This window comes from Sciurus carolinensis, chromosome 5 (genome assembly GCF_902686445.1).
Source record: "Sciurus carolinensis chromosome 5, mSciCar1.2, whole genome shotgun sequence".
In the NCBI taxonomy this organism is placed as follows: Eukaryota; Metazoa; Chordata; class Mammalia; order Rodentia; family Sciuridae; genus Sciurus; species Sciurus carolinensis.
Window position 1 is genome coordinate 159562195 of NC_062217.1, and position 22459 is coordinate 159584653.

General features: G+C 37.6%; 3 protein-coding genes across 15 annotated transcripts in view; 2 read left to right on the forward strand and 1 right to left on the reverse strand.

Moving 5' to 3' along the window:
* The window catches only part of Acsl5 (acyl-CoA synthetase long chain family member 5), a 41022-nt gene extending 38165 nt beyond the window's left edge, over positions 1–2857 (forward strand). For 4 of the 5 annotated variants that reach the window (XM_047552573.1, XM_047552569.1, XM_047552572.1 and 1 more), the window contains 4 exons: positions 645–746; positions 1206–1277; positions 1698–1844; positions 2582–2857. In XM_047552573.1, coding sequence (XP_047408529.1) covers positions 645–746; positions 1206–1277; positions 1698–1838 — 315 coding nt within the window. In that variant the 3' untranslated portion in view covers positions 1839–1844; positions 2582–2857. The remainder of the gene's footprint in view (positions 1–644; positions 747–1205; positions 1278–1697; positions 1845–2581) is intronic. The other variant, XM_047552571.1, reaches the window with a different exon arrangement.
* A 1275-nt stretch (positions 2858–4132) lies between these two features.
* Positions 4133–20782, reverse strand: Zdhhc6 (zinc finger DHHC-type palmitoyltransferase 6). Of its 4 annotated transcripts, none has more exons than XM_047551893.1 (12): positions 20476–20782; positions 18953–19433; positions 17211–17302; positions 15985–16144; positions 14192–14353; positions 12312–12365; positions 11711–11845; positions 7772–7939; positions 6823–6864; positions 5984–6129; positions 5846–5892; positions 4133–4734 (listed from the first exon to the last, which is right to left on the reverse strand). In XM_047551893.1, exons 2-12 carry the CDS (start codon positions 19217–19219, stop codon positions 4631–4633), a joined length of 1377 nt encoding a protein of 458 aa, XP_047407849.1. In that variant the 5' UTR covers positions 19220–19433; positions 20476–20782; the 3' UTR covers positions 4133–4630. The 4 variants fall into 4 exon arrangements, with proteins under 4 accessions (XP_047407849.1, XP_047407848.1, XP_047407850.1 ...); XM_047551892.1 differs by having other exon boundaries at positions 20414–20782; XM_047551894.1 differs by lacking the exon at positions 11711–11845 and having other exon boundaries at positions 20414–20773.
* The window catches only part of Vti1a (vesicle transport through interaction with t-SNAREs 1A), a 343741-nt gene continuing 341996 nt past the window's right edge, over positions 20715–22459 (forward strand). The window contains exon 1 of one of the 6 annotated variants that reach the window (XM_047551898.1): positions 20715–21150. In XM_047551898.1, the coding sequence (XP_047407854.1) occupies positions 21057–21150 (94 nt within the window). In that variant the 5' untranslated portion in view covers positions 20715–21056. The remainder of the gene's footprint in view (positions 21151–22459) is intronic. The other 5 variants (XM_047551899.1, XM_047551901.1, XM_047551896.1 and 2 more) reach the window with 5 other exon arrangements.

The window sequence follows — 22459 nt, forward strand, 5'->3', positions numbered from 1 at the left end:
AGGATGAGAAGATCCTAACTTTTAAAAATAAAGAATCGAAGCTATATTCTAAATTTCAGATAAGACAATATAAATGAAAAACTTTAGAAACTATGATGGACTTTGTAAAAATAAGCAGAATTGTTAAAACATTCATGGGTAGCTTTTTTATGTTGTCAATGGACCCTTATGTTTTTAAATTTATTTATATGCGGTGCTGAGAATCGAACCCCACGCCTCACACGTGCTAGACAAGTGCTCTACCACTGAGCCACAGCCCCAGCCCTCATGGGTAGCTTTTATCCCACGATAAAATGAGTGCACTTTATTTCACTCCCACAACTCTTCTGCCACAACAAACTCTTATATACACTGTGCTTTAACTTGGCTTTGGGGACAGGGAATTGACTTGGATAGGCTGGAGATTCTTAAAAGACTCTACCACCTCTTTTTAAAGAATCAAATTTGGATACAATATCTTTGTAATAAGATGTTGAGTGGGGAAATGGAATCAGATGCCATGGGAGTTTGAAGAGGGATAACAATGGTACGAATTTGAAGCCTGGGAGCAGGAGCTGCTGTAATGTTAGATCCGCTTTCTCTACCCACGGGGCTGCCCTTATGCTGGGTCTCTCATACACTTGCACCTCGTGGTTCTTTTCCAGTCATCCTTAGTAGGAGTGGTAGTTCCTGACCCAGATGTGCTTCCCTCATTTGCAGCCAAGCTTGGGGTTAAGGGAACTCTTGAAGAACTGTGCCAAAACCAAGTAAGTGTTGTTTAGAAAGAACTCATGCACACCCATGGGCTCACTGTCGGGGAGAAGAGGCCCTGCCACTTGGGTACCCCAAACTTCTTCTCAGGGGGAACAGGCTCCTCATGTTTCTGTGACAGGGAGCTGTAGCCTGAATAGACTGAATAGTTTTATTTGACTATGGGATAAAACAGGAGTTTAAAAATCAAAACTCAATTCTTTTTATAGTAATATGTTCTTTGTATGTGTGTGTTTGGGGTAAGAAAATAAAAAGGTACCATCCAGAGAAAACCCATTTAGATTTGCATTCTTTTCATTTTTTTCATAAATACAAGGCATATAATGTGCTTATGCATACTTTTATATCATGCCTTTATCTGAATCAATTTTTACAGGCATTTTGAGGTAGTTTATGCTTAGCCTTTAAGTTCTTTTTTAACTGGTCATGCTTTAAGTGATGTTTCCTGTTCTTAGATTTTAAAGGAAGCCATTTTAGAAGATTTGCATAAAAATGGGAAAGAAGGTGGACTCAAATCCTTTGAACAGGTATGTACCTACCGCTGATACTATCCTGGTCTCACAGGTCAAGGTAGAAAGTTTTATTTAAGTTCCTGTTTTTGGTGGGATTTGAGTATATGTAATTTCCTGGGCTAGGGGTATGGCTCAGTGGAAGGGCATTTGCCTAGCAGGCACAAGGCCCCAGGTTCAATCCCCCACCTTTTCAAGTACTTGCACTGTTCCTTTTTGCTGTGAATTATTCATTCTCCCTACTCACTTATTTCCCAAATTATAAGTGCATGAGAATGGACCTGGGTTACTGTATCTTCACCCCTCTATGGTGTCATCCTAATTTCTATAAAGTGAAATAGTCTTTGACTGAAGTTCTTCATAGAGCACTCAGAGGGCTGCACAGAAAAGTCCTAATCACTAATATAAATGTATATGTGTACTTACCTCATCTTCTAGGTCAAAAACATCTTTCTTCATCCAGAGCCATTTTCCATTGAAAATGGGCTCTTGACACCAACACTGAAAGCAAAACGAGGAGAGCTCTCCAAATACTTTCGGACCCAAATCGACAGCCTCTATGAGAGTATCAAGGAATAGGTTAAGGTATTTATGCTGAAGGGGCTTGGAGCAGCCTGTCTTCTCAATCCGCCTTGCCTTGTGAGAATATGGATTAAAAATTATTCTTCTATTCATTTTGTTGTCCCTCCTGTTTACCTACGGAACTCTCAAACATATCTTCTGTTTTTAATACTAGAATTCTAATGCAGAAGCTTAGCCCTGAAATAAATCCAGTTCTGCCCATCTTAGTCATTGCTGGCATCAAGGCTTAAGGCAACATGCCTTTCTTAAAAGACCTGGTTCATGTTCTTTGTCCCTTCCTTATCATCTCTAACCTTAATGCCACCTTTATTGGTGATCAGTAGCTCTAAGGTCAAAGGGTCCCCTTGCAAAGTTTTGTCCTTCTTTTATAGTAAAACCTAGATGGCCTGCAGACCCAACACTTATTTAGTTGTCCAAAGTTCAAATTAAGAGGTCTTTGTGTTCTGAAAAATTTGTTTACAGTTCATGTTTTCTAGTTACTCCACAAAACATAAAACTAAAGTTCTAAGTCAAGTTTTAATCTGTTGCTCGTATTAGCCATAACTGAGACAAATTTCTTCTATGTATTTCTGTATACATTAAAGTCTGTGTTCACAAGGGAAAAGTTTATCATACCGAGCATTTCCTAAATTCTCTATTTAGACCTAGTTAGAAATTGAGCCTATGACATGTCCAAAAAGAATGTTGGTCATAAAGTGTTATCTACAGTGGTAGATGGTGACTAAATCTGTTCCTTACAGTTTGCTGCTGAGCTGGAAGCTGTGGGGGAAGGAGTTGAAATGTATGTCCAGTGAGCTTTTCCAGGAAATGAAGCAAGCACTGAAAAAAATCCTCCTGGCACTGGGAACAAAGCTCTGTGGGTGAATGTGATGCCCACACAACAGGCTTATCTTCTGTGAAGGAACCAACTGATCTTTCCCCCTGGACTTCAGTTCCTGCTGTACCTTACCCCAAGATAGCACTTGTTGTCCCTACCTGTAAATGTAATCTTTAAAATAAACTATTGCAGATACTTAGATTGTGGTGTTCATTGCCTCATGGGCTCTGATGAGAATCAGTCCTCAACACTTAGAAATCAAATTGATTAGTGGTTCTCAAATTTGGGTGCACATCAGATTTACCTAGAAGTTTGAAAAGATATTATTGCCCAGGTGCTGCCTCAGGGGCCCTGAGTTAAGTGGCCTGGGATATAGCTGGAGCATGAGAATTGTGAAAAAATCTCCAGATCTCCTAGTATGCAACCAAGTTTGGTAAGTAAATTGAGAGGACCAGTCCTCTTTATCCTACAGCTATAATAAAACATGAGCTCAGCCCAAACCTGAAGCACTAATTCATATTTTCTCCTTTACCACCTTAGTTGTACTCTTCTTGACTAGAGTTCCTTTCTGGCCTCCAACTTGTTAAGGAAAATGTTCTTAGATGGTCTTTTTAGATGCTGGGCCCAGAAAAGCTGAAGAAATGTCTACACTTGAATATCTGAAACAAAAGGAAGGCCAGAACTAACTTGTAGGGCCCTCTGTGGGCTAGCTGGCTCTCATCTCTTTGACTTCCCCCTTTTCCCCCTTACCCCAACTGACCTTTGCTGGCTGCTCTACTGTTCCTCAAACATATCAGGCACATTTCAGTTTCCTTGGGTTCTTGCTGTCCCCTCTGCCTAAAATGCAGACACCACCAGAGGCACATGACTTGTTTCCTCATCTGTTTTACCTGCCAACTCCTGATGGTCCCCCTTCTTTATAATACACAATTCCATCTGACATATTTTGTCTGTCCACCTCTCCACCCCAGGAAAATGGGGCAGAGTCATGTTTCACTCACCGCTGAATCCCCAAGTGCACCTCCCTTGTTTTTAACTACTACAAGCCAGGCCCCAAAGCCTCAAGTTCCCTGCCTTGGAAAGAATTAGTGAATAATGAACCAGTATACTGAAGTCCAAAGAAGCAGACCTTCTCCCTTCTCTACAATCCTACTCAGAAATTTAGATAAGCCCAACATTAAGCATCCAAGTCTGGCAGCCTGGATTTCCCTACTTCTACAAGCTTCAGTTTTTGATATATTCAAACGTACACAAAGCAGTTTGATGTCACTGGGTTTGAAGTATCCTAGAATGCTGTGATCCCATAAACCATCAACAGGGTTCACATATTGAGAATATGTTACGTCTTTAGACTCCTGATTTGAGATGCCAATTTTTCACAGGGTAGCAGGGCAGTTTTCTCATGAGGACTTAAGATAAACCTTAGTCAGCAAAAAGAAAAATGCTTTAAGTAAAAACTATGATTTATACAGAACATCCATTGATCTTTATTTGATTTGACAAAATTTGCGTTATTAAAAGACAGGTAACAAAATTTGAGCTTATGCTGAACTTGACAAATTAAGTTCTATAGTATCCAGAATATTATATAAGAAATAGCAACTGAGGGGGAAACAAAATTATCACATGCAGATGCTCCTGGCAAAGGGGGAACTGTATCTGCAGGTGAGGTCCAGAGTGTGCAGCACATTAAAAAAAAAAACCCTAGAGAAAATGCAATTAACTTACTTGGGTGAAATGCTGCTCCTTTCAGGGGGAAGAATAGGTGGTACAGAGGCAGGGATTCAAAGGCATATGCAGAATGGCTTCTCCATTTAAAAATGGTAATAAAAATATTTAAATCATGGCACTAGGGCACCTTTGAGGAAAAGAACACCTTAACCAGAATAGGCTCATTGCATAATCTTTTAGTAATATGTATAATTTTCAAGTAATAAAGCAGACTTAAAGGATAATTTCATTTAAACAGTGGCTATCTGTTTTTCTTCTCGCCCTCTGGCGCTGGATCTGTTTCAGCATCACAGGGACACTTTTCCACACAGTTTCTAGGGAACCATCCTCTTATTCTTGAAACACCTGAGGAAGAAAATGAAATTGAGGTGAACTAGTCAGATGGAATGACATTACTGCAACCAACAAATCCTGTTACTTCAGATTAATAAGGTGTTAGTTAGCCCCATCCCCTCCATCGTTATTTATAAACACAACCTAAGAGAAAAGAAAACATAGCTTTTAAATGCTTCTCACAAATCTGAAAACAAATATTTCCCAAAGTCCATTATCTAGGAAAAGGGCCTTTTTCACACGGGCACTCGCTTCTGTTGTATGATCATAAAAGGCATTTTGGCACAGTCACACTGCATCTGTCGGGGGGAACTAGCTCCTTAGGGTCTTTGAATTTTCTTCTTAGACCTTTTCTAACATATAAACTTCTATACCAAGGTTGCCTAACCTGTCATAGGGGGTTAATCTGTAATTCACCCCAAATGTTTTTAAAAAGCATCCTGGGTCGATCTTTACTTCAAAAAGAAACAATTCTAAAAGAATTAAGGAGAATAAAACAGTTTCATTTCTTTTTTTTTTCCAAATATTTTTAGTTGTAGATGGACGCAATACCTTTATCTACTTTTATATGGTGCTGAGAATCAAACCCATTGCCTCACACGTGCTAGACAAGTGCTCTACTGCTGAGATACAACCCCAGTCCCAATTCATTTATTTTGATAAATACAAGATGAATGTTCATCTAAAGGGGAAGCATGAAGCACAGGGCTTTGGGGTACAGAATCTGGAGTCAGACTGCTTGGGTTTGAGCCCTGGCTCCACCTGTTTTTAGTGCATGGCTGTAGGCAAACTGCTTGGCCTCTCTGTGCTTCTATTCCCTCACCAATGAAAATGTAAATAGTAGCATAACCTAAGAGATCTACTGGGGACTCTAATACTGTTCATGTGAGGCACTTATATAAGAACCTGACATGTTAACAGCTCCATTAGCTATCATTAGAGACCTGATCATTTTAAGAGCTATGGAGAAATATGGAAGAGGCTTCTTTTTGTTGCTTAATCATGTGCCTCTCTATGCAGTTCCTCAAATACATTTGACATGATTATTTTTAAAAGTTATTTTTATAAAATTTGATCATTGCTAGCATGCTTGTTCTTTAAACATACCCTTCCACTTCCATACCTTCTGCAAAGGAATCATCAAGAATTTTGTCTCCATACAACCAGTACCTGAAATATTTAAAAGATTAAATTTAATTTTTTTAGGTTAGATGTCAATTTTGTCATTAAGGAAGAAATGCAGTACTTTTCTATCACTTACCGTAACCCTCTTGTGGCTAATATGAACTCCCCTTTTCGTAGCTGTATTCGAGGTTCTTCAGTGCAAGGGCTTGTGAAGAAGGTTTTGATTCCTTTATTCAAAGGACAGCAGGAACCACTATAGTCTTCTATGACTTTATAACGAACCTATTACCAGTGGTTAAGAAGAACAATTTGAGTATTTATTCGAGTTCAAGTTTGAATTTAAATTTTTAAAGATAGACCCAAAATATAGTGACAAGTCTTTCCTCCCAGTTTCCCATCCACTTCTTTATAGGAGGCAAGACCTATTTTAAGTTCTCTGGCTTTTCTTATCCTTCATTTCAAGCACACAGTTGCTAAGAATTAAATTCCAGGACAGAACCAGAGTACTTTCCAACAATGATGGAAATGTTCTATCTGCTGTACATCTGTGGTATTCAAGAGGCGAATGCTAGACACACATAGCTACTAAGCACTCATAATGTGACTAGTAGAATAAGGAACTGAATTTTTAATTTTTACCTTAATTAATTTTAACTTAAATATATTGCTAGTGGCATTATATCTAACAGCATGGTTTTAAGGATGGGCTTCATCTAAATGAACTGTACTGATGATAACTATTTTTCCTTGTTAGCAATATAAATTGACTAAGTTCCCTCTGAACCTGCAGTGCAAACTGTTTAAGTGAAAGCAAACTTGAATTGCATCAAATTTCAACAAATGTATTAAGGTATACATTATTTAATGAATTTCAACCATTGGTGTCTACTCACGGGCAATTAAGAAAACTATACAAAAGTATAAAATCTGAAAATAGAATAAAGAAATTTGTTTCACTTCAAAAGAATTACTTACACTTCTGACTCTTTTATCTGCTTTTTGTTTCAACTGTTCTATCTGAAAGATATAAAAGGAAAAACTTGAGGATCTTGTCTCAATGTTAAAAAACAGCCTAAACTCCCACGTTTCCAGCATTTCATGTTGCTGACAATTTAAAGGCTTTGGGTCTTTCTGGCACAGGAAAAGAAAGCCTATGGCTGGAACCAGCGGCTGGGAATGGGGCTTTCTCCTCAGTGCACATCTTGCAGCACCCACTACTGTCCAGGAACCAGGAGATATGTCCTCTGTCCTCATGGTTCCAGGTTCCAGCCAGAGGCCAAAAAAAGACAGAGATTCACTGATTCTCCAGACACAACAAACTGCACAACTTATTACCAAAGAGGTGCAACTAAGTCATTATTATAACTCACTTTTTGCTCTTAGTCAACAAGTATTAATCAAATAGTACCATATTAGATATGACAGGAAATAAAGGTAACATACAGTTTCTGCTGTAGAATTTTGTCAAGTTAAGTAAAAGACATAACACACAAAAATAAGCTACAAGATAGTTTATATGACTAATGCCCAATGCAGATGAGTCTGGAGTGGGCAGGCTGGACTATATGGAAGAGGTAGGATTGGAACTGGTCCTAATGGCAGACAAAGAGGAAGGTCATTTGAGGGAGAGAAAATAGTGTGGGCAGGAATGTACAAAGAGTTCATATGACATTGTGGGTTGTAAGACAGTTTTAGGTCAAATTTTGCAAAAATAAAGAATCAGGACTGCATCACACAGGAGTGAAGAGTTCAGGAATTAAAGAGATGTGATAAAGGAGTATTTTATGAGTATTAGATTCATTTTGACATACTGAAAACATCTGTATTATTATGTTAATAATATACAATGCCACTGTGTTAAGGGGAAATTAAGGAGCACATTGTGAGGCAAAAAAGGAAAAGCTATTTGAACCAAAGTACTCACTGTTAAGCTGTACTGGTGACAGCCTTCTCGTATTGGCCACTCCAATCCATCTCCTTCTGGGACCCCTGACCATGTAAATACCTGTTTAAAGTTCTTCCATCTACTTCCCATATCATAAGGAAAAACAAAGACTTCATCTAGTTGGTAATATTGAATTCGATCTTTAGCCTGTAGATAACAAAGATACAAAATGGCAGACACCTCTGCCTTAAGTGGTTTCAGTAATACATTAATGAGAACACTTATCCCTCAAATTTGTATCATTCTTACATGTACTTTCTTCTTGCTGTAATGTAGTACACCCATAAGACAGCTTTATCACAACAGAGGAAGAACTTGACACAGAACACCAACCTAGAATCCATGTCACTCAGGCCTTTAGGAATAAACATTTGAAAAGGCATGCTAAAAGAGTTAGCTAACTTTATCCCATATATAGAAAAGTCTTAGTGTTTCTGGTTGTTTAGCAGCACTAAAGAAGACAGGTAAAAAGAAGGGATGCTCACAAACAGATTCAGGGGAAAGTAAGGGTCTACGTAGGATGGGACTGTTGGGCTCAGAACAGAATAGGGTGCACCAAAAGTGCAGAGTTTTATCCCAGGTCACAGAGACACCTGTGGAGTGGCCAGAAAGGGTGTGGCAGGGGAGATGAATTGGTTTTTGCTTCTCATGGTACTGGTGATTTAACCCAGGGGCATTTTACCACTGAGCTACATCTCCAGTTCTTTTTATTTTTTATTTTGAGACAGGGTCTTACTGAGTTGCTGAGGTTGGCTTCAAACTTGCAATCCTTCTGCCTTAGCTTCCCAAGTTGCCAGGACTGTTTTATGAAAGCATTCTTTAAAAGTCGAGCATGTATGTGCAGGTCTTTCTTTTTTTACATATACCATCAGACACACATATGTGTATATACACACTCATTTGCATTTATGTATTATGCATATTCAAGTGGTATAACTTTTATTCTAGGCTTTTTTTTTTGTAAATTCTAGGCATTTAAATGGTTGGCTTAAGTTAAAGAAATAAACTAGCTTTGAATGTCTAAAGTTCTGCTGACACCTAGTGGTACAAACATACATTATTTGTTCCAACAAGTGTAAGCCATATTGAAACTTGTATAAACTTCAGTGTCTTATAATTTCTATAAATTTTCCATAAATTTAATATGTTCACTTACTTGAATTTCTTACCCACTGATAAAGTGCCAGTTTTAAAATAACTTCTAGACTTGGCATGGTACTTTTTAGAGAGCCTTGGTCATTAACAAAAAAATTAATTGATGTCAATATATTTATTATCCTTACTAGAAGTGATACTTTGAAAAACCTGATTATCAAGGAACATTGTTTTATGAAAAAGCTTCTCATTTTTTTATAAAGTGATATGAATGTTAATTGTTCTATAACATGACTCTACTGAATAACAAATCTGCCCTCAGTAAAGTGTAATTTATTCCCCCTTTTTATAAATAAAAACTTTAGTCTTTAAAATGAATTAAATTTCAAAAACCAGAGATCTTGGCTTCTTACAAAAAAAGACTGATAAGGATGACTGTAGTTTCCAAAAATGACTAAGACATGTCTTTGCCTACAACTGGCACTCAAAGAAATTGGAATTCTACACATATCATATGTAAAAGACAACAGAGGTATGTGGTGCTGCTATGGGGAAAGGGAAAATAAACATTTAGTCAAGTTTAGAGAAAGTCAAGGAAGTATCCTTGAAGGAAATGATACCTAAACTAGATGTGAGGGACAAGAAATCAGATAAAAGAGAGGGGAAAGAGTCTAGAAGAAGGAACACTATGTGCAAAGATATAGAGGCTTAAGATGTACAAACTATGAGCATGAGATAGAGTGGAGAGGGGTGGGGAAATAAGAGAAACAGATAAGGAGAAATCATGAAGTGTCTTATTATGTGTAACTAAGGAGCGTGGGCTTAAACCTGTACATCCATGGTCCTGAAAGCCTGCTTTGTAGGTCTCTTTGGATCCCCCAAACCTTTTCTTGGTGTTCAGGAAGGTCTAACTATTGTCATAATAATACTAAGATATATTATTTGCCTTTTCACTGTGTTGACATTTGAAAAGGGGAGTGAAATTGTTGGCACCTTAGTTAAACAAGATAGTGGCATTAAAGAGTATTAGTAGTCATCCATATTCTATGCCAGTAGTCACTCTTCCATATTCACAGGTTCTACATCTGTGGATTCAACAATGAATTGAAAATATTTTTATTTTTTTAAATTTTCAGACATTAAATAGAATTGTTTAATATGTAGCACTAGATAATGGATAAATTGAAACCAAGAAGTAGGGTACTGCTATAATAAACCCGAATGAAATTTTTTTTTGTAAAACTGCATCTGCACACAATATGTACAGAAATTTTTTCATGTGATTATTCCCTAAACAACACAATGTAACAACTATTTACACAGCATTTACATTGCACTAGGTATTACAAGTGACCTAGAGAAGATTCTAAGTATACAATAAGATGTATACAGGTCATATGCAAATTCTTTGCCATTTATGGAAGATGCTCCAGCATCCACACATTTTGGTTTTGGGGAGAATCCTGAAACCAATCCCCTGCAGATATCAAGGGATGACTAAACATACTTATAATTAAAAAAAAAAAAAAAATCTTTTTTTCATTTAAGAATGTTCTTGAGGAAGCAGTAAAAATTATTATTTTTATTAAATTTCAATTCTCAAGATGTTCCCTTTAATATTCTATATACCAAAATGTGAAGCATACATAAAGCATACTGAAGTAGAATAGTTATCCAGAGAGAAACACTTGTTGAACTGTGAGATACAAAAAGCTATGTAGCCAGCTTTCTTCACATAACACTATTTTTACTTGAAAGAATCAGTAATCAATAGACAAACTAAGGTTAGTCCAACTCTGGTATTTCAGGAATACTTTCTCAAAAATGAACAAAATCAGGCTGTTGCTTCATGGGAAATAGCTGACAATAGTTGGTTACCAGGGAAAAACTTAAATCTTTCAAGTGAAAATTAGAATTTTGGAAAACTTGTACCTATTACTATGAATTTGACAGCTTTCCAAAATTTAGAGATTTTTCCCATGAAATTGATAGTGATATGAATGAATGTGATATTTGACAGGTGTGAATATTTGGAAGACCTGTATAACCCAGTAAACCAGTGTTTTCCAAATGACCAGTGCATGATATTATGCAAAGCCACATACTTGTGAAAGGACCATTCACAGAGCAAGGTAAGTCTGATGAATTTTAATGTAAAAGTACAAAAAGTTTACTGACAAGAATGTCACTTTCTTTTAATGTGGGATCAAAGAATATCTATTATCATCTAAAAGGTCTATTAAAATATTCTATCCTTTTCTACCTACTTATCTGTATGAGGCTGGGTTTTCTTCATAAACTTCAAAGTAACATATCTCAACAGACTGAACGCAGAAGTAGATGTGCGAATCCAACTGCCTTCTGTTAAGTCAGATATTAAAGAGATTTGTAAAAATATAAAACAAGGTCACTCTTCCCCATTTTTCATTTGGAAAATATAATTATTTTTAACAAAAACATTATTTTTATTAATATATAATGGGTTTATTATTTTTAAATGAAATAATGAATTTTTAAAAGTTTTCTCCTCAGAAAATATGGAAATATCAGCAGATTTAATACACATAAACAAAAGCTCTTTGGTGTCCTTAACAATTTTGGAGAAATGTAAAATGGTGTTTGAGACCAAAAAGTTTGAGAATTGGAACTATAAATTTAAGTTCACAAACACATCCTACAGATAAATTTTGGGTTTTTATTTGGCTCACAAAGGGTTTTTTAACTGGAATTGCTTGTTAGCATTTAAATGCTTAGAGGACATCTCATGAAATCAAGATCTCTAACTTCTTGGAAAAAAAAATTAGAACCTATTACAATACTTACAAATATTCCCCTAGGCAACACTGCTCTCTCTTTCAGGTAGCTCTCTGATACACAAGGTGCATCCCCTCCTTTAGGTTGTCTGTATGGCCCCTGCTGATATTTGTTTTTTTTTTCTTTTTCTTTTTCTTTTTCTGTCTGTTAGAATCACAATGGACAGTATGTATTGAAGTCTCTGACAACGCCTTATCTAAAGTCTAAAACACTTCTGGCACTTTTCCAAATGGGGTGTCTTCTCTAGTCTGAGAGATAATGGCCAGATGGTTTAATATGTGCCTGATACCTCTTTAGCAACTCAGGTGTATGAGAAACATATTTCTGTGGGAGTTATATTAAGAAGGAAATAAATGGAAATGTTTCCTATATTCATCTTTTATATGGCATGCAAATAATTTAAAGAAATCATTTGGCTGCCAAGTTTTGACTTTGGGCACTCAGTTAATCTGGTCTGTTAATCAGTACTTTATTTACTTATTTATTTTTTATGTGGTGCTGAGGATCAAACCCAGTGCCTCACACGTGCTAGGCAAGTGCTCTACCACTGAGCTATAACCCCAGCCCAACAGTATTTTATTTATATTGAGGAAAAATCATTAAAATTTACCTTTTCTTCAATCCATGATTCAATAGAGGTTTTGTTTCTGAGAATTATTTTCATCTGAAAATTAAATGATAGTGAAATTCACTAATATAATTTTGGTTTACTTAAGATTATCATCTTCATAACAATCCTCAGATATCTTTTATGGCTCCATTTCAAAGAAAAAAACATCGAGGATGATAGAGATAAAGTAACAGTACACAGCCCATCTGACTTGAAAGTACTTGTTCTTAACCACTACACCACAATACCTTGCCACAAAAACGATCACACCAATCCATCATCAAATCTGAATCTAGTATTTTAATTTTTATGTTTACTGTTTTCAGAGTATTAATAAAACATGGATATAATCAATTCAATCAATACTTAAATTTTGCTATCAGTATTTTTAATGAATTTTAGATTTGTGATTAATGTATTTATAACAATTAAAAATGACTCATTTCAGTCCACCTAGACATTCTGCTTGCCTAAATGTATACAGTCTTTATTCTATTATCCCCTTTTCTTACATACAACTAATTCCACTCAGGTTGTTTTTATACTTCAGGATCTTGAGTTTATTTCTAATGATTTGTTTTGTTTTTGGCACTGAGGATCAAACCCAGAGCCTCATACACACTAAATAAGAACTGAGCTACAACCCCAGTGCTTTTTACAATTTAGTTTTGAGACAAGGTCTCACTAAGTTGTCCCAGCTGGCCTTGAACTTGTGATCTTCCTGCCTCAGTCTCCCAAACAGGTGGGATGACAGGAGTATGACACTGTGCTCAACTTTCTAATATGATTTTAAATTATAGGCATTAAAAAAAAAATTCAAAGAATTTGGTCCCAGGCTAACAGAGAACCAAAATCAGCTTATTTTAAAACCAGGAGTTCAATAAAAGGTTGAATGATGCATCAAGGCTCTCAGGCTTAGTAGTTCTAATCTGTGTTTTGCATTTCCTTGAGTCTGCTTGTGCCTTCACAAAGACTGAACAGCACATCAAAAACAACCCTGAACCAGGAGTCTCCAAAGGCTTACCACCACACCTGGCCTACAGTAGGCCTTCAATGAATGAATAAATTAAGTGAATAAAATAACTCATAAGAACTGTTTTTTGGTTCTTCACAGCCAGTTCCTCCTCCCATTTTCTCACAGCACTTTGTACATAAATCTATGATGCACATATGACTCTGTGTTAGCTGTTTACTATTGATTATAAGTTCACTAAGGGAACTAAGGGTTCCCTAAGGGATTTCTTCATTTTTATTATTGCAGCTTCAGAAATTAGCAGAGTAATTCATCACAGAGTAGGCATTAAACAGAAACTATATCATGGGGTTGTTAGGAAAGAGCTGACACACAGCAAGTACTTGGAGTACCTTGTATGTAAGTGCTCAACAAAAGTGTTAGCTACATGATGATTATTATTAAGTATATATTATTATGAAAGGACACTAATAATTATGCTTACTGAGTACATGAATGGGTGATTTTCAGTAAGTCATTTAACCTTTTTAAGACTCAATCTGCAAGGAAGAGAAGACAGTAATATTCTTCTATCAACTTCTTTTAGGGGTAATGCGACAATCAAATAAAACCAAAGTGAGAAGAGCTTTCTCAAATACAAAGAGCTATAGAAAAAAAAAAAGAAAAGAGCTATAGAACTCTAGGTTAACATTTCACAAATTAAATCCATTACCTAGAAATTCTGGCAAAATTACTTCAAAATTATTTGTCTGGTATAGAGATGAGTAAATTATTTACCTACATGGAATAAGCAAAAGTAATTTCCACCTCATATGGCATACTTCACAAATGTAGACTTTATCTCTTTCTCATTAAAATCAGTCCTAATAGCATGACACTTTTAGCCAGAGATAACTGAGAAACTTACCTGGATAAAAAACAACATTCCAACAGCAATGGTTGTTCCTAAAGCTAATCCCAAGGCAAACAAGGTGGCAGCAAATGCAGCTAATCCAAATGGAACAATTGGAAGAGGATCTCTCCGGGCTGCACTCATATCAATCTTTACTGTGTTCCACCCAAAGGAGAGCTATATATAACAACAATGACAACACACTCGAAATGCTTGGTTCTGGTAACTGCTCATACTCTGCTGTAACATTTAAAACAACATGATCAAAAAGATGACAATCTGACAATGTGGCCAAAGCAAACGCAGCAAACAAAGCTGTTTCTAATGAGTACTATGACTTGGGCTCATACTGAAGTGTATGATATCATTCTTAGTATTCTTCTTTTTTGTGTGTGTGTCTGGTGTTGGGGGATTGAACACAGGGCCTTGGACATACTAGGTAAGCTCTTTAACAATAAGTTATATCCCCAGCCCCATTCAGGTTATTCTTCAATGATACCATTTTTGCTATTTCTTCAGAAAGAGGTCAACTCCATTAACATGAATATGCACAAAAAACATTAGACTCCATGTAAGCTGTAACTGTCTGCTGCCATCTGCTTGCTATTCTGCCTTTATAGAGTTTTCCATAGCAGCAAAGATAGTCCAGCATTCATCTATTTCTTTCGTCATGTTTCATAATCAGTGATCAAGAGCCAGTAAAATGCAGGTCGACAGATTTAAGTACAGCTAGTCTGGACAATGTTTTAAAATATCATAAGTTAGGTACCAACACTTAAAATATCAGGTGATTTCACATAAAAATTCAAACTTTTACGTTTTTCCTGTAAAACTGGAAGATCCAACATTACTGGGCTAGGACTCTCAAAAACCACACACTGGCTGGAATCAAATACGGTTGTCCCTTCTATAAACAACATGTATCCTCCAGTTTGCCACAGTCCCATCAGACCTGTGTCCCTCGTTTTTCTTCCAGATCTCTTTAGGGATTTTTATTTGTGACCTCTGAAATTACTTCATGACCACTTGCCCATAAATCAATTCAAACTGTTACTGGTTTAATCTATTCATATATTAGGGCCTTTCAGGGCACCAGCATTATAAATGAACAAAAGTAATTCCAGTAGCTCAGGAGGCTGAGATAGGCAAGTTCAAGGCAGACCTCAGTAACTTAATGAATCCCTAAGCAACCCTAACTCAAAAAACAAAAAGGGCTGGGGATGTAGCTCAGTGGTAAGCACCCCTGGTTCAATCCCTGTACCCACCCCCGGCACCAAAAAACGAACAAAAGAACTACAACCTGCCACACAACCAGGATACAGAAAGTACAAGTGTGTCTTTTTCTCCCTCTTGTTTTTTCTTCCTATCATTTTTCCTACCATCACTATTAATTTTAAAACCAGTAAATAATATATACAGTACTAAAATAATTATCAGTACTAAATTATCAACTTCAAGTACAGCATATAAGGTAAGTTTTCAAAACAAAATAATCTTTCCTCATCTTAAAGATTAAATTTAAATGTTTTTTTTTAAAAACAGGAACTAATAGGTAAAGCAAAGTTGTCTCTCTACCTAAATCACAGAAATATAAATATAAATATAAATATTTCTAATTTTTCCGATTTTTTTTTTTTTGGGTGCTGGGGATCGAACCCAGGGCCTTGTGCTTACAAGGCAAGCACTCTACCAACTGAGCTATCTCCCCAGCCCCCAGAAAGCATATTTCTAAAAGGAACTTCTTAAAGAATCTTAAAACTACCACTTAACCTAACATGACTGATATTCTAACAAACATTGTCACTTACCCGATTATAAAGCTGTGTGTACATAGTCATAACAAAAATGAAAGCAGCATGGACACAACCCAGTGGTGCTAAAAGGAGAAACAGTGTGAACGAAGCATGATTTTGGTAACCACAACAGTTGTTGATCCAAGGACAGTGATGGTCCATCTTCATCACACATCTAATAAGAAAAAAATTACATGAAACATGAAGCAGAAAATCCCGTCTACTTTTAAATGACTTTTGTCTTCAAAACAATCAAGTAAATAGTATGTTCATGAGTAACAAGGAAATTATATTTCATCGAAAAGAGAAATTTTTATGAGCTGTTATACAATATGGACAGTGACTCCTTTAAAGTCTAAACAGCACAAGAAAGGGCAGGCTTTATAACAGCTGCTGAGGAAAAGATGTCTGCTACAAGTGAGTTTCTTTAAAGAGCTGGGAGGCTCACCAGGAGGCTCATCATAAATGAGCATGGTTTCTGGTTTTCCTCTAGCACAGAAATGCAGTGACTGATGCAGAGTACAATAGTGACTCCACAAAACCCCTAATAAATCTCCACTGGGGTTCATGGGCCCAGACACTTGCTAACTTCCTTCCTTCCTGTTCTCATAATACACTACGGATAAGCAAAGTCTTAAAGTGCTTCTGTTCTATAATTTTGCTAAAGGAAAATTTCCTGGCTTCAAATCAAACTTTAGTGGTCCCCAGTGGCTCCCTAAATTTCTGATTGGTGGAGTGTTATTCACTATAACAAGTCCTGGCTTATTTCACATTTTTTATAGTGGTTTAGTTTTTTTCCCATTAAGCTTTTGATATTAAAACACTTGTGATAACAGGCACCTGGATTCAGACTCAGAACAGTTCTAAAGTCAGTCAAGATGACAGTCAACAAACAATCGGTACCACATACAGAAGTAAACTGAAGGTATAGTTTTTTACCCTGCTCTTGCAGGGCAAGAGGGAAAGTGTATATATATATATATATATATATATATATATATATATATGTATTTTTTTCCCTAGAAAAGTATTTTTACTTATAATAAAAAAGAATAAAATTTATTATCCAGATTTATAAATATAAAATGGAGATTATGGATATTTAAGCATTTTTACAAAATTTTTGATATAGAAGTCACCTTGCAAAGACTAAAACTAGTTTCTACAGTTGTGGCAGAAACTACAACAGCAACAAAAAGACCAGCAATCAAATTTATCAGCTCCCAATGACAAACTCATACCTGTTACACTTTCTGCAGTGATGTGAACGTGGTGCTTTGTATGCTTGGCAGACTTTACAATACTGGAGATACATGCTATCCTGAGAATTTTCCTTGGCAGCAAAATATAAACAAAAATATATTATATACTCGATCCCAAGTAATGACAAGTCAAGTTTTGTGAATAAATGTTTTCCTTATAGTATGAATTTCTTTCGTGCGAGATAGGAGGAACATGGAATCTTTCTTTGTGGTGCTGGAGATGGAATCCAGGTCCTTGCATATCAGGAAAGTTCTACTACTGAGCTATGTTCCCAGCCCAAAGGAGAAACAGAATTTAAACATATTTCTAGTCCTTTTATTTGAGCTAAAATATTTTAAAATAACAAATCTGTGGTAAGAGCAGCTTCACTTTCCCAATTACCCAGAGGTCATTTTTAATTTTTCTTCTCCATGTTCCACCCAAATTCAAGGCCATTAGTTGATTCTACTTATCCCAAATCTTAATACAATGGGAAGAGTTTAGAAAAACGACTTGGCAGGTATTTTAGAGTGGAGATCTGAGCATGAGTTGATACTTTTTCTGAAATCTGCTCCCTTCCTGATATTACCATCACCTCCTCTCCTAGGGTCATCTTAACAATTTTGTATTTTCCTTTACTGTAATTCGTAATTCAAACTATGTATTGTCAAAAATAAAATTCCTAGATAAGCAACTGTCAGAGCTGCTTGAAAATCTATAGAAACTTCCTATGGTCTAACAATTTCTTACATGTTTGAGACCTCCCATGAGCTACTTTGGTTTCATCATTCTCTGTATTACATAATCTCTTTTCCAGTCATACAAGGGTGTCTGCTCTTTCTGAATATGTGCCCCCATTGTTCCTTCAACCTGAAATGCCCTCTTCTTCGTCTGCTTTGCAAACTCCTACTTCTTTCATAGGTCACCTGCTGAAAGTGTTCAGTTCTTCTAACTTCAAGAGCACTCATCACATTCTCTTTATAGTTTAGTTATTTGCACAATGCATTGGTTTGTATCCTGGGTTATAAACTTTTTCAGAATATGAACGGTCTCCACCCTTCTCTACCCATTTCAAACAATACAATGCACACAGAATGTACTGTTTCTCAAACTTTGACACACCAAAGAATCACCTGAGGATTCTGTTAAAATGAAGATTCTGATTTAGTAGGTCTGCAGTACAGCATAGGATTCTGCACTTCCAACAAGCTACCAAGTGACATCCCTCACAAGGAATATGGACATTCATAAGCACCATCTAACAATTTTTAAGAAGCTACAAATGGATTCTTACTATACTTTCCAAAGTTATAATTTCACTACAATGATTTTAAAATTTTGTGATTTAAACCAGTAGCTCCTTAAATGTTCTTCTCAGTTCTGAGGGATGTTTATGCATTACGTGGGGAAAAAATTCTACAGTCAAACGGCATGGTGAACTTGAAAGAGAGGTATGTGATACGCTTTGTTTCCTTCTTCAACCTCCAACCCAATGTTTTTTTTTTTTTTTTTTTACAAATGAAGGATGAGTATTCAATAAAAAAACTTTGGGAAAAGCTAATTTAGATCATTATTTTCAAACAGATATGAAATAAATTCTCTGAGAATAAATAATTGGTGATTAGAGTAATACCAGGATAAAGAACAGGTTATGTTTGATATTAGTGGTTGGCAAACAAGGCAAAAAGTAAATATAAAATTATCATTAGAGTTCACTGTTAAAAGGAAATCTCTTTCTTACCGGTTTCCACCCCAGAGGGACAAAGCCAGGACCAACAAACATGGCATTGAAGTAATTATAAAGAATCATGACAGTCCAATTTATTAACATGATGAAGTTCACACTTCCTCCAGTTGTATGTAAGGGCCAATACCACAACACAGAGTCAATCATGGCCATTGTCGAACATATTGCTATAACACCAAGAGCTATGATGGGACCCCAGTGACACAGTCTCTTTAATTCTTGGAGATTCTCAAACTTGATAACTGAGCAGAATGTACCCATTTTGGTAAAGAAGAATGGCTTCCTACTTTTAAAGAGTTACAGATTTTCTTTTTCTGTGCACACATTTCCACATGCCACAAGTCCCTGTTTGTTCCTTAATTGTCATGCCTTCAAGTTATGAGATGTTAATGCAGATTATGCCATTTTCACTGTTAAGCACTCAGAGCTCTTTAACTTAACTAGGAGAATCCAGTATCTTGGTTTGAAACCCAACCTAAAGAAAACAAAATGGGAAAGTTCAGAAAAAAATTTTATTATAAGACCATGGTTGTTAACTCCAAAAAGCATCTAAATAACAACCTCTCTCTAGTGCTCTACCACAGGATGAGTATCTTACCAAATGTCAAAAAATGATTACTTTTGACTTATCCAAAATAAAATTCAAGTTTGAATGGCAGGTACACAGGATATATGTTTCCAAAACAGTTTTATTCCTTTGTTTTCAATTCGTCAGGGGACTGTGACTGTCCACAGTTTACTGCCTGGGCAAAGAATTTTAGATCTGGAAAGGCTGGGCCTTAGAGCTGCTCTAATCCAGCTTTCTTCCTTCTGTTTCATAGAATTGAAATTGGCTTAGAAGGTAAAGTGATTAAACCAAGGGAACAAGTATTTAACAGCTGAGCCCAGAATAAGAAGCCAAGTCACCGAACTCCTTTCAGGGATTTCTAAGACGCCTCTTCCGGAGTTTTGAATTAAGTGTGAACCTGACTTGGTTCACATGTGCTTGCAATTGTCCCCAAACACCAAATATTAAGTCTACTGCGGCCAAAGGTTAAGGATTAGGGGTGGAAGTCAAGAGTGCGCAGGGAAAGGGAGAGAGAGAGAAATCGCTATATAATTGAATTTAAACGAGAAGAGTTAAGATAAAAGGAACTTCCTGCTGGGGCGGGAAAGATTTGTAGAACGGTATTTATGACTGGACTGGAGCGAGTTGCGGGGAAAGGAGCTGAGATATAAAGGGTAGCGGAGAATCTAAGATATGGGGGCAACAGAGATTCCTACGCGGCTGCTGCTGCCGCCCTGTGCCTCAGTTTCCCGCCCGTGTCATGGAGCAGAGCGCTTAGAAATCCTCACTCAGGGAAGAGTCTCCTAGTAAGCGAGGTGGGTCTCAACCTTCTGGAGATTCTGGCCCCACTCGGGTGGGACGAAGGACCGACCAAATCGTCGTTGCGCGCTCCCTGCCTTGACTCCCACCTCCGTCAGGTCCTTGGTGCCCGCTCCTCGGCCATCGCATTTCCGGGACGACCTGGGCTCACCCTCAACAGACTTTCTCCTCCTTGAATAACTCCGTCAAAGGCACCTCCGTCCAGAGCAAGCAGAAAGCAAGTCCTGACGGCCAGAGGCTGGAGTGCGGGACCCTCTCCGACCCGTGCTTCCCTCCGCCAGCGCCCTCGTCGCTACTCTCCCGCGCAGGCCTCCTGCGCAGTCTCCGCTACAGCTACTTCCGGGCGACTCGCCGCATTAAATTTCCCCCGCGAAGCAGGCGCCTATGACCTGTAGCTTGGGGAGCCTGAGCCGTTTCCCAGGACGTGGAGCGGAGAAAATGCGTTCAGTGATCCTTTAGAACACGCATGTCTTTGTAGGCTTTTCGCGGGGACCAATTTGGGACGTTGGTCCTTAGCGAATTTCTTAATCTGGAAGCCCGACCGGACTATAAAAGGCGCACGCAGCCTAATTTCCGGAGGACAGAGATTGCGAAGAACAACCAGGAAGCAGCTGGGCTGGGAGCTGTCCCCGGTTCTCCGCTCTGCTTTCGAGGGTGCCTCCAGGGGTCCCTAAACCGCGGTCCCCAGACTGGTCCTAGGCTCCGGCCCGGGCCCGTCACTCCGGAGCTGCCATGTCATCTGATTTCGAAGGCTACGAGCAGGACTTCGCGGTGCTCACTGCAGAGATCACCAGCAAAATTTCGAGGGTCCCCCGCCTCCCGCCTGGTGAGAAAGAACCCTGTCCCAGCCGGGCGGGGGCGGTCTGGAGAACCGGGAGGCTGGGGGCGTGGAACGCCGCCTGGGTGAGGGTGTCTCGCGGGCTCGAGCCTGGAGTGGGCGGTGCAGGCGGCCCCCGTGGGGCGCGGGGCTTGACTTGGTTGCGTGTAGACTCCAAGCTGGGTTGAAGGGTGACTGAAAAAAAACCCTTCGGAATCTGAACCATCTGAGTTCAACTTCCTACTCCAACGCCTTGTAATTTTTATAGCCTTGAAACTGTTTCTCTGAGTCTTAAGTTTTTTGTTTTTGTTTTTCGTTTTTAAAATATGAAGATGTGAGTATTCAGAGAAAATTACTGAAAGTACCAAGATAGTGAATCTGTAATATACAGTAGTGTTGTGGTATTAGTAATAATAATGTTATAATATGTGTCAGAATAGAGTTCAGAGCCAGTATGCCTGGGTTCAAATCCCAACCCTGTTACTTGTCTCTTATGCAAGTTTCTTAACTTCTCACAACTTTCCTTCTCGGTTAAATGCGGAGAATTGTGTCTCTTTCACAGGGTTGTCGCGAAGTTTAAATTATATAATACATGTAAAGCCATTTCTTGGGTGTTAGCTGTTATTATTGCTAGTATTTTCATATCTCTATCTTCGTTTCGTTTAAAACTTGATACAGGATAATTTTGCTCACTTTTAAAATTCTACATCTCCCATCTGAAACTGTTTTTGTTTGGTTGCTAGATTGTCAACTATGTGAGGATGGGAGCTGTGTCTGATTTCCTTCGCATTTGTTTACTAAGGGTTCAGAAATTAAGTTAGTAGACGACTATAAGTAATGATATTTTGTGCCTTATGGTGTCAAATATAGTTTTAGGATGTATCTTTTTCTAAGTACAGATTTAATTTAAGCAGTTAATTACAGATAAGATTTTTACTTTTTGGTTTAGTTTCGTCGTTGGGCTGCTGGACTTGACCCTACTTTAGTTCTAGGGTGTACAGTATAGAAAAGAGGATACTCACTAGTCTGCAGAGTGGGGGCAACTTCACTTTCAGGCCTTGTCTGTCAAGTCCTTGATGCCAGTAGTAATTTCTCCTGGACCAAAGTTGTCACTTCTCTTTCCCTTTACCTGTTTTCCACAAAACTTTGTGTTTATAAATAATTTTCTTCCTTTATTTCCCTGTTTTTCTTCTCCCCCACCTATTTTCTGTTAATAGGGACATTTGCTTGAAGCCAGGATCTCTGAACTTACACCCCACTCATCTCCTGAAGTCTCAGTTAGTTCTGCAGGAAGTGAATGGTGTCTTAAGGAGGTTTA